We start from the raw sequence: 14,742 nt of genomic DNA, 5'->3' as shown, positions 1-14,742 counted from the left end.
CTTTCAGCTCTTTCCGTTCAGTCTCCTGGCAGTGATTCCTGGAGCAAGCCTGTAAATACCTTTAATGGTACTGAATCTAGCGCCACTGAGGTAAGTGGCACCTAATGTGCCATTCAGGTATTGTGTGTATAAAATATTAACGTAGGTGGCTTATGCTTCTCATTGCTCCATCTGTGCTTAGTGACTCTCAGCTCTGCTTGTGCCGTTGTAAACTGTCTCTTTGCAGTTCTGATTTGAGCTTGAAGCTGCTCAAATCTTGACCTAGAGGGCCAAGCGCTGCTTGGTGTTACACGGGCATATAAATCTGGAGTAACTGCCTGGTAGAGCTATTCCAGGGTTATGCTCCTAACTGGATGCAGAGTGTGGATGAGGATGGTGGAATCCCATAGGTCATGTTTGTGTGCCTCATGCCTGTGAGCAGTGGGTAGCTGTAGCCTTAACGCAGGGAGGGCAGAGGAGGTTCCTGAATGCTTCACCTCTGGAGACCAGAGTTCAAATCTGGTTTGGGTCACAAGTGAAATGAGTTTGGCAATCTCAGCCTAGTTGCTATGTGGGACACTTTTTCCTTATTCTAAAGCCATGGTCCAGTTCGTGCATTGGTTAACCTGTCTCGGGGTTGTGTAGAGCTGAAGCAGCAGCCAAGGGATGCTGCAGATCAGGCCCAACTCCTTTGCAGTTAACCAAGAATATGATTTGAGAAGGAGACATAGTCTTGCTGTTTTCTGGGATTTTTTTTTTTTTCCTCCTTTGTGGAGCTGGGTTGGAGTCCGGGGCTTTAACACATTTCGTGCTTTGCATAGCAGGGTTTTAAAGGCAGCCAGGGGGATAGTGGCATTGACTTGAGCGCGGAGTCTCGGGAATCCTCCGCTACCTCCTCTCAGCGCAGTTCTCCATATGGCACCCTCAAACCAGAGGAGATGAATGGGGCTGGCCTGGTGGACCCAAAGCCTGACTGCCAGAAGGAGCAAGTGCAGAAGCAATCTGATAAAAAGGTAATCTGGATTTGCAGCCAAGCTGGAGCACGTAGTGAGAGACCTTGTGAAGTGGTTGTGTTGTTCTTGATAGCATTTATAAGGCTTGAGATTGGGTTATTCAGTCTTTGTGTCTCAGCCTCTCTGCTTTCCTGTTAAGGATTCAGATCAAGGCTCAGGACAGAACAAGGAACACAAGCCTGGACCAATCGGCAACGAACGCTCCCTGAAAAACAGAAAGGGTTCGGAGGGAACGGAACGGCTGGAAGGGAATATTCCCCCTGTTAACGGGGTGGAAATTCACGTGGATTCTGTACTTCCTGTGCCGCCCATTGAATTTGGAGTAAATCCTAAAGTGAGGATTGAATTTAATTTTATCTTCTTGCTGATTTGAGCTTGTTGAGATATGAAAGGTGGTTTGAGGCAGAAGGATTATTTAGAGGAAGCTTCCAGCTGTAGATTTGCCTTAGATTTCATTACTGACACAAACCAGGTACTCAAGATGTCTTGGCAAACATGTAATATCCTCTTGGAAATATTTTCCCAAGGATCAGCTGGGGTGGTAACAGAGGTGAGGGACAAAATTACGGCCGTCTAAACCTTTGTGTGCCTCTGGGGGTTGCTTGCTGCTGAGTGCTGAGAAGTGTGTTTTTGTTCTCTTCCAGCAAGGCTTACTGGAGGACAATCTGTAGTTTCTAGTGTCACAATTCAGGCTAAAGTCATTAACCATGAGAAGCAGATGGGTGGCCCTTGGACCTGGATTTGAATTCTGTGTGTTTTGCTTTCTCAGGACTCTGACTTCAGCTTACCACCCGGTTCTGCCTCTGGCACTGCAGCTAACCCTGTCACCAAATTGCAGGATGCCTTGGCCAGTAATGTAAGTATTTCTTTTTTCTTTTGGTGTTGATTCATTGAAGATGTTCCTTAGTTAAACCTCAGATGCTTCCAAAGAGAGAAAGCATATTTCTTTGCAGTTGACTTCACACTTAATGCTTAGGCAGCACATGTGACTAAAATCCATAATGGAAATCTGTGCCCTCAAGGTGCCTTGGTAAAATGAGCATCACTAGCTCAGAAGTGATATAGGGAGCAACTCCATTATCATGCAGTGACCTGTGTAAAGCAAGAGGTATTGCAGATCTGAGATCACCAGTCTCCTCCCCTGAGACACAAAAGAGTGCTGGTAATGGACATGATGCAGATAGTGGTGTTTTTAGGCCAAGACTGCCAGCTTCCTCGGAATATCTCATCTGCCACAGCAAGGCAGAGAACTGTAACTTGTTAGTTAGGCCCTTTTGGAGGTTTCCTATCTTATTCCAGCCATCTGAGTATTTCATTATTACATGTGAAAGAGTGAGCACACTGAAAGCCCAGCTTGTCACTCAGCTGTGGGCAGAAATGTGAGAAAATCACAAGGCTTCTTTTGAAATGTCTTGAAGTTTGTAGGCTGTTTGATTTTGGAGGTTTGTCTTAAAGGGTGTTTCTTTTTAGAAGCACTCTTTCCAAAACAGGCTCCAGGTTTTGTCTGGAATTTAGGTAGATTCCAAATACGGGACAGGAGAAGGAACTCTTCTGCAAATTGAAGTTACTGGGTCAAATTGATGTTTAAGTGGAAGCTGGTGTAACTTGACATAGAGGGTGTCATTGTGCATCACTGAAACTTCATTTATGCTAACAGCAGAATGGATCACGGTTGAATGTGGTACTTAACTCCTGCAGTACCACTGAGGATTGAATCTTTTGAGCTGTAGTTACCAGAGCTGCCAGCTGAGGCTCTGTCAGCCTTGGTAGCTCATGATATTCTCATAAGAGTTTATAAGGTGTTCACCATTTACGTATCTCCCTTCAGGCAGGGTTAACGCAGTCCATTCCCATTCTGCGAAGAGATCATCACCTGCAGCGGTGCATTGGCCTGAACCCAATGTCCTTCCCCACTGCAGACCTTACTCTTAAGGTAAGCAAGCTGGCATGTGTATTTGTCCTAGGTGTGGATACCATGTCTCTTGGCCATAGTGAGGATGGAGAGATCTTTCCCAGAGCATTTTGTTAGGTACTGCTAAATCTTTCATTAGCTTCTGTGAAAGTTGTGCATATATGCTATTAGGCATGGGTGAAAGGGTGTGTGTTTCAACAGTCCTGGATGCTGAAGTCCTCACCAATTGTAGAACAAGTGCAACAGAGCTTTCCTACTATTTCAGTAGCTGGGTAAGATGGTTGGTCAGGGATCTTAGGTGCCTGATGGTTTAAAGAAGGAAAAAACAAAACAAAACCAAAAACCAAACATACAAACAACAATAAAACCCAAAATAAACCAAAACAAAAAATATCACCACCCCAAACCCAAAAAGCTCAGCCAATACCAAGGGGCATTGAGTGTTTGTGAAGGGTGCCTGCCCATTTGGAACTGGTGTGAGACCCCTTGACCTGAGACCTGCCAGCTTTACACTAAGACTAGACTAGATTGAATTTGAACTACTAGGTCATAGATGAGCAACTCTAGGCTTCAGTATTGTCCTCCCCATTTGAACTGTCCGTAGTTACTGTCCTTCATTTCCGTAGATGGAGTCTGCTCGTAAAGCTTGGGAAAACTCTCCTAGTTTACCAGAACAGAACTCTCCAGGAGGCGCAGGCTCAGGCATCCAGCCTCCTTCCAGTGTTGGAGCTTCCAACGGTGTCAGCTACAGCTCTTTTGGTGGAGTTTCTATGCCTCCTATGCCTGTGGCGTCCGTAGCACCTTCTGCATCTATTCCAGGTACCTGCAAACTGCAGCAGCAGTATTTGCATTGGTTGGTATCTAGGAACCATCCCCGGATTCTAGTAGACGAGAGCATGGTGAGAAGAGCTTCCATGTAAAGTAACTGGCTGCCTGGTATTTAACAGATTCTTAACAACAGTTCAGGCAAGAGAGGAAGAGGGACCATTTCCCCACTTTGAAGGATGTTACTTGAGTGTAACTGGTAAAAACTTAGCACAAGGATGGCTTTCCCTGTGTAGCGGCAAGTCTCTGATGTCTCTCAGTAGATCCTGCTTACCCTTCACTGTGTGCTCAGTAGAACAGAAGGGAAGGGAAGAAACCTATGGCTGAGAGACTTCGACAGTCCCAGTATCAGTATCAACCATTCCTCTGCTCGTTTTGCTATTTAAAACTTTTCTGTTCGTCACAGGTTCTGAGCACCTTCTGCTCTTTATACGTAATAACAACAACTTGCTTACAGTTTGCAAAGCTCTTGTGAGTCTTGACCTGCAGGTCTCTGAAGTGTACTGTGCCTGTATCTCCCCTGTACCTTGAATTTACAGCCTGCCTTCTCTGATGTTTAGGTAACCATATTCCACCCCTGTATCTGGATGGCCATGTGTTTGCAAGTCAGCCCCGCCTGGTCCCTCAGACGATACCTCAGCAGCAAAGCTACCAACAGGTAAGGCAGAAACACAACTGGCTAGTGGTTCCTCAAGGAGCCCAAAGCAGCTTAGATGTGGCTCCCTTTAGGTTCCTTGAATGCTGCTTCCCAGCGGGTGTCACACGTTAGTGAAATTGAAGGGAGGGAATTGAGGGGTTTTCCACCTTTTGTACTAATACCTTTGGACTGGGTTTAACTGAAGCAGATGCTGAGGCATCTGTGTGAAGTAAAGTGACTTTCAGTAAATTCCACAGCTCGTCAATACTGATGAGCAATTTCACTAGCCTTAGTCAATAGGGTGTTGATAGGGTTGGGGAGAGCCCCTTCAAGGTAAGAGTGCAGGCAAATGAGGGCTAGGATTATCAGTTCCTGTTCTGTGTGTGGAGCACATTGGTCCCCTCATGTCCATCAAATGCCTCTTGCAGGCATTGGTCTTCCCTCTTGGGTGCCTGTGCAGTATCTTCCCTTGCCAGAGTGCTGCTGTTCTGTGGAATGATGCAGGGGCTGGGTAAAGGTGTGGTGTAGGTAATTGTCATGGCACATTGACTCACAGAGGAAATTGATGGATTTTTAACAGCCTGGGAGAGTTTCTGGCTTGTCTTTTACCTCTCAGTCATCTTAATTTCTTCTGCAGGCTGCTGCTGCTCAACAGATTCCCATTTCCCTCCACACATCCTTACAGGCCCAAGCTCAGCTTGGACTGAGGGGTGGTCTGCCTGTTTCGCAGTCCCAGGAGATGTACAGCTCCATACAGCCCTTCAGGTAACTGCTTCCTGTTTTTCATTTCCGTGTGGTCTGAACTCTTCTGTTCCAGGGGGCTGTTTACATTGATCATATACTCCACACTCGTCTTCTCTTCCCTCTTTGTTGACATGCTGTTTCCTTCCCCTAGTAACACTGCTGGAGTGGAGAGCAAAGATATCAGGGCATGTAAGGCTTTCTGTAGCATGTTTAGTTGTAGGACAATGGCAAAGACTATCCTTGAAAATTTACTCAGTTGTACTGTCCGCTCTTTCAAAGGGGGAGGCAAATCTTGGGCAAGATGCAGAGAGACGAGGTTTGTGGGCTGGCAAGAAGACTTACTAGTAAGAAACACAGAGCTTACAGCTTACTGTATTTGGCTTTCTACTGAGGAGAAGACAAAGAAAGAGTTTGATCAGAGCTGAGTACCTGGATAGCGAAATTAAATAACTTTTTATTAGATACAAACTGGCAAGAACAGAATAAATACCTGCATGTTGTTGGAGGAAAAATTCTAAAATCAAATTAGAAAACTAAATACAAGTGTAACAGCAACAGTACTTGTCTACAGGAGCTGCTTACTAGAATTGAAGGAATGAGACATCCACTCCAGGGCTGAGCTGGCTGTGGGCATCATACTTTGTACCCAGTTTCCTGCATGAGATGAGAGTGAATGACCAGAATAGTCCTTCAAGGCCTCAAAAGCCTAGACACTGAGGTTTAAAACAACCCTTTTTTTGCTAGAGCTGTTTGAATCTGTAACTACTGATGCTTTTCTGCTTTGCAAAACTGCTGCAGACTTCTGGTAACCTGAATCCTCCCTTGTTACTAATCCAGAGCTTATTGTGTAGGATATTGATACATAAACTTTGGGTGGGACACACTGTCATTCTGTTGAATGTTCCTGCAACACGAGGACATGGTTGTAAGGACTGAAAAGTGGAAGTAAAAAACCCTGTAACTAAAATGGAAAGTGGCATCACAGCTTATTTCTAAGCTGTCAGTTTAGTAGAGTCTGAGAACTGCTTGCTGATTGCAGGCCAGATATGGTTTGGCAGGGAGTGTGTGTGTGTATAGTCTCCAAAGGTTTTCTGTGTAGTGACTTGAGCATATTTTTCTTCTCCAGGTCTCAAGTGTATATGCACCCCAGTCTGTCTCAACCCAGCACCATGGTCCTGACAGGAGGCACTGCTCTGAAGCCTCCGTATTCCGCCTTCCCAGGCATGCAGCCCTTGGAGGTGGTGAAAACCCAGTCTGGGTCCCCCTATCAGCCCATGAATGGAAGCCAGGCACTGGTTTATGAAGGCCAGATAAACCAGGCGGCTGGTATGGGAGCCTCCCAGATGATGGACTCTCAGCTTACCCAGGTTAGCAGCAGGGCTCACAAGCCACTCCCTTGTACAGGCTTTTTCACAGCCACTTATTTCTGAGGCTGAGTTGAAAGTAATATTTGTGCTGAGTCATGTTTGTGTGAACTAAGCTCTTTGTAAAGTGGCAGAAGATCTCCTGTTCTGTGAACCATTGTTTCAAGCATGCAGAGCCTTGTTTAATGAGATTCTTGCTAATTACTCGTCTGTCCCTGCTGAGATGTCATTTTGTAACTTGGAAGTCCTCGCCCTCCTTGCAGACGTTTCATGCAGCTCAAACCTTGCGGTGCTTCACGCACAGGAGGCCCTGATGCAATACTTGTCCTAAAAGTACCTCTTCTGAGAGCCAAATCCCAGTCGTCTCCAGACTCTGCTTCCAGGGTGACGAGGACCTTTTATTAAAACCTCGTCCATCTTCTCAATTCATTTGTTATCCAGCTCTTATTTACAACTTCTTCTGACCTGTTTGGCAGCATCTTAACAAGGATTTCATTGTGTGAAAAAGTTTTTGTAAAGGATGGTTCAGATAAAGACATTGAATCCTACTGTGAGCATCGCTGTATTTGTGGACACGTGTTCTCATTCTCTGGAGAAGTTTGATACTTTTATTAAACTCGTCTTTCATTTTTGTGCAACATTTTAAAGGTTTATTTTTTATTTAAAGATAGATTTTTGTTGTGACTGATATAAAGAGTTAATCCTGAAAGTAACTTAGCTGAGGAAAATACAGAGAATGCTGACAAACTAAATATTGGAAGAAATGCTTTATCCTTCGTAAGCTAGTAACTCTGTCTCTTTTGCCAGCCTTAGCTTTTTTTTTTTTTTCAATTTATTACAAAGTGTTGTCATATAACCTCTCAAATCCAGCAGTTGGGACAACTGCCAGATGAATCAGAGGGAACAGGAGTCTCTTGAGTCCTGAGCTGCATTTTTTTTTTTAATTACTCTTAATTATTACCATCATCGGTTTGAAGCTCACTGCAGAACATAGAGCTGAGGTCGCCATCACTTTCTCTAGAGGTCCAGTCCTCAAAATGCTTTGGCATGAAAGTGTAGTAGACTTTCTGGTTTGGGCATCAAAGCTGCAAACAGAACACCTGACACTGAGCTGTCTGAGTGCAGGTACGTTAAATCAATGCCATGTTAAAAGCCCGGCTGACAGGGTGTTGGCAACTCTACCAGAACATGCGTTTCAGTGTGAAAGTCCCTCTGTTACATTGATTTGCATTTATTCTGTGCGAGGCTGCACTGTTTGTGAGCTTCCTTTTAGCAGTGCTGTGCTTTCAGGGTATTAGGAGACAGCGTGTCAAACACGAGACTGTTACTGCCGTTAAGTTAACTACATATCCTTATCACACAGCTAACAATGCCTGTGCCTGGTTCCCAGCTTCCTTTGCCCCGCTATGGCTCCGGCCAGCAGCCCCTCATTCTACCACAGTCCATCCAGCTTCCTCAGGGGCAAAACCTGCCTGTAGGAGCTCCCCGAAGAATCCTCCCTCCGGGATCCCAGCCTTCTGTTCTTGCTACCAGCAGAGAGGTAAGGATGAACTGCTGCGTGCTCTTCTTGGCATTCATTAACCCTTCCTGCATTGAAGTTTTGCTCCTTGATCTTTCTTGTTAAGGGGAGACTGGCTTGTTTGGGATCCGTAAATATCAAAGCCAAGGATTGGTGTTAAAACGAAGGAGCCCTTTTCCCCTCGTCTCCAAAGCGCAGGCCAGCAGTTTTTCAGGTTTTGCTGCCGGTCATCATTCTGTTTCCAGGGAGCCACATCCTGCCTTGATCCAGTTTGGAGTCTCCAGTTTTATTACATGTTTACACAGGTTTCCCCAGAGTGCTTGAGGGGTGGTGAGCTCCAGACACAGTTGGAATACTGCCCAGATATTTCACACTGTTGTGAAGCTTGTCCATTTGAGTAGGTATATTAATGTCATGTCTGGTTTGATGGATTCGTATCATGAGTTTGTCTATTATAGGGGAGAGAGAGCACAGCAGTTAACTTCCAGGTTCTGTATTTGCTTGTGCTGCTGGCTTGTTAATACAAGGAGATTATTTCATTTACAAGCCTCACTTTCTTCACCTGAAAAATGTTATTTTTTTAATGGGCACAATGGGTAGAAGGGCAAAGATTTGGCCTAAGTGTTTATATGAAGTAATGTGTGATTTGTGAATGCAAAGTTGATACCCTCTCTCTCTCGTTTTCCTCTGTAGTCCTCCCAAATGGAAATGAAAGGGTTTCATTTCTCTGATGGCAAACAGAATATGTCCTCCGGAGGGTCTGTACCATCACCACATGCATACAGGTAAAATGTTTATAGAACTTAGCCTCTGTAGTCAGAATGGGGATGAACTAGCGTTCCCCATTTGCAGGGACATGTAAAAGAGTCATTTGGGTATTCATGTGTGGAATGTGCTTGTGTTGTCTTTTGGACTGGGGAGCTCACTGATCTGCACAGCACAGGCTCGTGCCCTGTCTACTACTGCTTTCTCCTGTCTTTTTTTCTTTCACACATGAATAAGGTTCTCATTCCATTGTAGAATTTACTCCATGAATATTGTCGACTCTTCGATTTCCAGGCCTAGCTCTGCCAGCCCAAGCGGGAAGCCATCTGGACCAGCAGTTAGTATGGGCTCTGTGCAAGGACACTATGTACAACAGGTAGCGTACATCAGTACTTCGTGTGACCCAACAGTGTCTGCTCTTCTGTGCTGTCGTGCCTTTGCCTTGGACTTAAGAGAAGTGGCAGAAAGGCCTTTGTGCTGAAGCTCTATGTGGGAGAGCTGTTATTTTCCCTGCAGGGAGAGTGGGTGGGTGTTACATTGAGTCCAAGAGTAATGCTGTGTGATTTGAAAGTCGGGAGAGATTCGAGGATTACCTGTTTGGCAGTGTCCATGTTGTTTGTTGTTGAGTTTTTATGGGTTATTTGCATTGCCAGATATGAGACATTTTGAGATCCTTACGTGTGAGGTGTTTTAGGACAGCAAAGTGTGACAGAATAGAAATACCTGATTTTCAGAGCAAATTTGATGTCTTGCATGAATGATGGTCACTTTTTTGTTTTTATATGTGCCTAGAGGTCTCGGTGGTAGCTAATGCTTTGGTTTCGTGTGTCAAAAGGCAAAGCAGCGGGTGGATGAAAATAAAGCCAATCTGGGAGCAGTAAAGCTGCAAGAAACAGCCTCCACAAACCAGATGAAGCCAGTGCGCACAGGAGCGATCAAACCTCAGGCAGTCAAAGTGGAGGAAAGCAAGGCCTAGGAGCACCTCTGATGCCCAGCTGGTCCTGCTGCCTGAGAGGCACTGCCGCTTAGACTGGACCCCACTGGATCTCCTGAAAATCTCACCGGATCTACTCCCTGCCCCACATTGACTGACTACAGCAACATCATCCAAGCCCCTCTCCCAACAAAGCAGTTTGAAACAGTGGACATGACATTGACCTGCTTGCTTTAAAACAAACCAACCATGTGACTTTTAAGTGGCTCGAGCCATTTTTCTATTTTATTTCCCCCCCACCATGCCCCATCCACAGGTAGCTGTGACCGCTCACTTGGCAAAGCCCATCCTTCTCCTTCCCTACTTCTGTCTCAGCAGAGTGGCAACTGCGGGAGAGGGGTTAGTTTGAGGTTTTTCATTTTAAAGGCAGCTGAGGTTTTTACAAAAAAAGCTATATCTTTGTTTATAGCAGAACTTTTATATGTTCTTTCATTTTTTTCCCCCCTTCTTTCTGCTTTCCTCGTTCCTTCCAGAAAAGAATTTACTTCAGCTAAAATTATGTTCTGACAAAACTCTGCTTAGTTTTATATATGGTTCTGTGCTATGTTGAGAATCATGACTCTTCTAAATTTGAGTGAGTTTGGGTATATTTTTCCCAGGTGGTTTAGCCTTTCAGATTATTTGATTAAAAAAAAAAAAGGACAGTTATGGCATTCATTAATTTTTCAGCATTTTTGTTTTAAGCTAGAAGCAGTGCTTGTGTTAGAAGTAAACATGTACTAAAGTTATATAGTAGATCAGTGCATTAATCTTGAAACTTGCACCACTTTAATTTTAGCTTTGGGGGTGCCTTGTGCACAACAAAATGTGGCGTTTTCGCTTTAAGGAAAAAACCCACCAAATTTCTGTTGCAAGCTCATCTGGATCTAGGTTTTGTTTTTTTTTTTTGTGGGTTTGGGATTTTTTAGTGACTGCCAAACACACAACAAAATGTAAATCATAGATTTACGAAATGTAAGATCTGTTAAGAAAAATCTCCTCACCGCACATGGGTCAGAAGAGTTGGCTGGAGCCAACGGGTCTGTATGGACTACTTTTCGTAGTTGTGATGCTCTCTTTTATGCTCCCTACCTTGGCCGCTCTAATTCTTTGTGTCTCTTGAGACTTGTTCTATATTGTGTTCATCCCTTGGGGCTGCTCTCCTAAGCTTTGCTCTTCTCCCTTTTCCCTAGGTCTTGCTTTCTGTTCCTCCAACTCATGGCCTTCTGTAAAATTTGCATAGAAATGCATCAGTAAGGGAGCCCCTCTGCAAGGCAGCCGTTTTAGCACACTTGGAACCTCCTTTTTTGTGTTGGAAGCACATGGTTAGGAGGCAGTTTGGAATCATCCTTTTACTCTCCTTCCCCAGATGAACAGCAGAGAGTTCTTTACTTTTGATGCAGTTGCATATAGTGTGTATAGTGTCGTCTCCTCACACTTCCTCACCAATATTTGAAAGGAAAGTCCCAGTGGGAGGGGGTTGGGTTGTTTGTTTTTGGTGTGTGTGTGTGTGTGTGTGTGTGTGTGTGTAGATTTTAGGACAGACTTAACAAGTTCCTGAAGGTGCTTGGTGTCCTTCAGCTGATGGTAGTCTTAAGTAAACTCAGCTACTTTCAGCTAACTTGGTTTGTGTTGTTTAGCTCTTTCAAAATGTAAAGTAGGCTGGTCACTCTGAAGTGAGGGAAAGAAAACTTCATTTTTGCAGATGATAGCTTGCTAACTGGCTGTGCCGTCTGCCTCTGCTAGGTGGCAGCAAGTCATTCGTTGGTGGTTCCAAAGAAGATATTTTGAACAAAGAATGTATTTGGGAAGGGATCTGAAAGGTGTTCTTGTTTCTTCGTTTGCTCCCCCCCCTCCCTCCTCTTGGAAAGATCCTTCATGACTTTCTAGGGATGCATTTGAAGTTTTAAGCTAGGTATAAATAATAATTTTATACAGTAGCTTTAAAGAGTTTAGAAACCTAAACTAACTTAGACATAGTTATGTCCCATCTCCACAGGTGTCCCCATTGACCATGGCAGAGAACCCAAAGGGAAAGGGATAGGATGGTACTTTAAGAAAAATAAAAGCTCTTTTTTTCCCCTCATGTTTTATGGATTTTTAACTTCAGAGTGTGCTAGCATCTCTCTAGCATCCTCGTTAAAGTACAGGATTTTAGATTGAGTGACAGATATTTCCCCAGCCTTCGGACATCTCCCAGACCTGCATCCTCATCTGCTAGTCCTGCTCCCAACATTTTCCAAAGATTGCTCCACCAGTAAGTCATCCCACCCCCCTTTCTGTTTTCTTCCTTTGAATATCATGAACAACAGAATTGTCTGTTTTTCTTTTTTTTTATTATCCTTCTGCCCAGCTGGCCCTTGCTAATATCAGCCCAGAATCTAACTGTAATGGCTAAAGAGACTTACCCGAGCCCTTCTCATCTCTTTCCTACCCTAGACACACTACTTTACAAAGACACGAACCTCTTTCCTCCCACCTATGACTTTTAAATGACTTTAAAATGGTCAAATGTGTTGGAGGAACTGGGTTATTACTAGATACAAGTTATTGCAGTCCCTCTGGTGTAAATGCCATCAGAACTACAATACTTCCTGTTAAAAAAGGTCACCCTTCTTTCTCGTTTAACCCATTCATTCCTTCCCCCAACAGAATAAAACACTAGAATTTATTTATACGTATTTGATGTTGTAGGTCTAGGTGAAAAAGTAATTGTTTCACTGCTCTATTTATATATTATGTCTGAAATATTCTGTGCAGGAAAGGCCAAGAAATGCATGTGAGCTTCATTCCATTCCTCACCTTTGCGTGACTGTCAGCTGCAGTTGGCAAGACTCTCTTTCACTTAATGGAATTTTGTGTGATGGAAAGCAGTTCTAGAGCCCAGATTTCTAAGGTGCAATATCCTCTGGTATATATTTTTGTTTGTTTGTTTAAAGCTAGTACAAGATTAGTTCAGTTTGTGGTGCTCTTGACGCAAAAGGAAAGTCTCTGATCCTCACGGTGCAGAAATGGCAAGGGTGCTGGTACGCTGATACAAATTCAGCTTGGGGAAGAGGAGGGAGGGTGGAGGTGTGTAGAATGTGTATAAACCATATCCCCCCATATGGTTTATAGGGGGATAATTCTGCTTACTGTGTCCCCTGCTGAAGGGTCAGGCCCTAACGATTTATTCCTTTGCAAGTTGCTTTTGCTTTGACTGGAAATCAGCTACCACATTGGAGGCTCTTTCTGCTGGGAAGGGTGCAGTGTGCAGTGGGAGGGAGAGGTGGAATCCATGTTATCAGCAACAATGGGTGAAGCAGAAATATTCAGAGGCTGACTTTGCTGCTTTTCATTCAGCTGGAGGTCTGAAGCACGTGTGTAATCAGTTCTCTTATACGCAGTGATTCATGCCCTAGCAGCTGCATTCAGTGCTGCTTTCCAGTTTAGCCTGCTTTTGGCTCTTGATTAAAAAAACACACACAAAAAAGAGGTTAGGGAAGAAAAAAAAGGAAGGGGGGGAAAAAAAAGGTGCTCCAGTATATTTTTAAATGACAAGTGGAAGCAGCACAGTCACCAGTGAAACAGGTATAATTGTTGATCTTCCATAATTCGCTTCTGGCTCTGCCATGTGGCAGCTGTACAGTAACTCTGAATGTGTTTGCAGCCCATTGAATTCCATCCGTGTTTGTGTTCGTGCAGAGGCACTCCATTGAACAGTTTCCTTGCAAGAACGCTGCAAAGCTACAAGCTGCCCTGTGGTTCCTGTGTATTTATAGATATATATATAAAAAAATGAGCCTAGCATTTTTGCTATGTCTCACCTTTTGGCAGGCTACTATATTCACTTTCAGGCGAGCACCACTGCATGCCAAGATCTTGTTCTGTTGCATTTTGTTAACGTTCCGTTTTGCTTCTGACTGGTTAAGCACAGGTTAATTCCTTGTAGCGCGGGTTATTTTTGATGTACAGCAGCCCAGTTTCCTTGTAAGAAAAATGCATTTGTGAATAAGAATTAACTTACAACAGGCATTAGGATACTTAGTTGTGGCCCAACGACAGAAAAGGTGCATTTTGCCGAAGCAGTGGCACTGCTGGCTGGGAAGAGACAGCAGCAGTCCAACTACTTTTTGTTGTTGTTTGTTTTAATCCAAAGACCACCAGGTTTTCCTAGTGGCCATAGTCGCCCCCTTGGGTTTCATGGCTCGTCCTGGCTCCTTGAGGTGTCTGCAGCCACAACCTTGACCGTTCCCCTGGGAATCACAGCAGCAGCAGTGAGGCGCTCACCCTTCAGCATGTCTCAAGGCGTTGTCCTTAGCTGGAATCCTTCCTCTGGTTCTGTATAAATTGCATTTGTTGTTTCTCAAGGGGATATTGTACTCCTTAAAGCTTTTAACCTCATGACCTGTATAGTAAATTTTTTTTGGCCTTTCCTCTCTTTGTCTTTTCATGTAGACCAGATATTTGAAAGGGCAGACGATGGATAATTGTGTAACGTGCGACCTGTTTATATTTTTTGGAAACTTTTACTTGGACCGGAACTCGAATCACGGAATCACCAGGCCAGTTGCGGCACACTCTTTATTGCCCTTTTTCCTCGTTTCAGTACCTATTGTTTCTCCTTTCAAATATGTGATTGTATTAGCTCTTTCCATATGAAAGAATTCTCCTTATTTAAATAAAAAAAAAAATAAAAAAAATAAAGCAGATTATGCTTTTCTCAAATCCCCAAGTCCCTTGTCTGGTTCTTCTGCTCAAAGACTTGCAGCTCTATGTATTTTGTTATATGCCAAAGCACCGATGTGGGTGGCCAGGGTAGGGCAGGGACACAGGGGCGACACACAGGTGTTGGGGTGCCCCTGGGCGGCGGTAGGTGGCGGGGCGGGGGCCGCGCTGGGGCTGTGGCCCTCAGGGCCGCCATGGCGGTCGCCACACGCGGCCGTTGCCACAGCAACACGCCGGCGCGCTTCCCTTTGCCCGCCCCCACGGCGCTGCGTGCGTCTGACGCCACTTCCGGCGCGGCGAGGCA

General features: G+C 44.5%; 1 protein-coding gene and 1 non-coding gene across 12 annotated transcripts in view; both read left to right on the top strand.

The window, feature by feature from the left end:
- Positions 1-14,438, top strand: part of PRRC2B (proline rich coiled-coil 2B) — a 49,415-nt gene extending 34,977 nt beyond the window's left edge. For 7 of the 11 annotated variants that reach the window (XM_068413624.1, XM_068413622.1, XM_068413623.1 and 4 more), the window contains exons 20-32: positions 8-90; positions 801-992; positions 1,132-1,326; positions 1,762-1,848; positions 2,821-2,925; positions 3,531-3,723; positions 4,290-4,387; positions 5,004-5,131; positions 6,237-6,477; positions 7,838-8,014; positions 8,687-8,778; positions 9,014-9,134; positions 9,594-14,438. In XM_068413624.1, the coding sequence (XP_068269725.1) occupies positions 8-90; positions 801-992; positions 1,132-1,326; positions 1,762-1,848; positions 2,821-2,925; positions 3,531-3,723; positions 4,290-4,387; positions 5,004-5,131; positions 6,237-6,477; positions 7,838-8,014; positions 8,687-8,778; positions 9,014-9,134; positions 9,594-9,734 (1,853 nt within the window). In that variant the 3' untranslated portion in view covers positions 9,735-14,438. The remainder of the gene's footprint in view (positions 1-7; positions 91-800; positions 993-1,131; positions 1,327-1,761; positions 1,849-2,820; positions 2,926-3,530; positions 3,724-4,289; positions 4,388-5,003; positions 5,132-6,236; positions 6,478-7,837; positions 8,015-8,686; positions 8,779-9,013; positions 9,135-9,593) is intronic. The other 4 variants (XM_068413632.1, XM_068413630.1, XM_068413631.1 and 1 more) reach the window with 4 other exon arrangements.
- On the top strand, positions 3,973-4,060 carry LOC137671040 (small nucleolar RNA SNORD62). Its single transcript, XR_011049391.1, has one exon. It is a non-coding gene; the product is annotated as a small nucleolar RNA SNORD62 (small nucleolar RNA).
- Positions 14,439-14,742: the final 304 nt, after the last annotated feature.

This window comes from Nyctibius grandis, chromosome 16 (assembly GCF_013368605.1).
Source record: "Nyctibius grandis isolate bNycGra1 chromosome 16, bNycGra1.pri, whole genome shotgun sequence".
In the NCBI taxonomy this organism is placed as follows: domain Eukaryota; kingdom Metazoa; phylum Chordata; class Aves; order Nyctibiiformes; family Nyctibiidae; genus Nyctibius; species Nyctibius grandis.
This window is presented reverse-complemented; position numbering and strand designations above follow the sequence as displayed.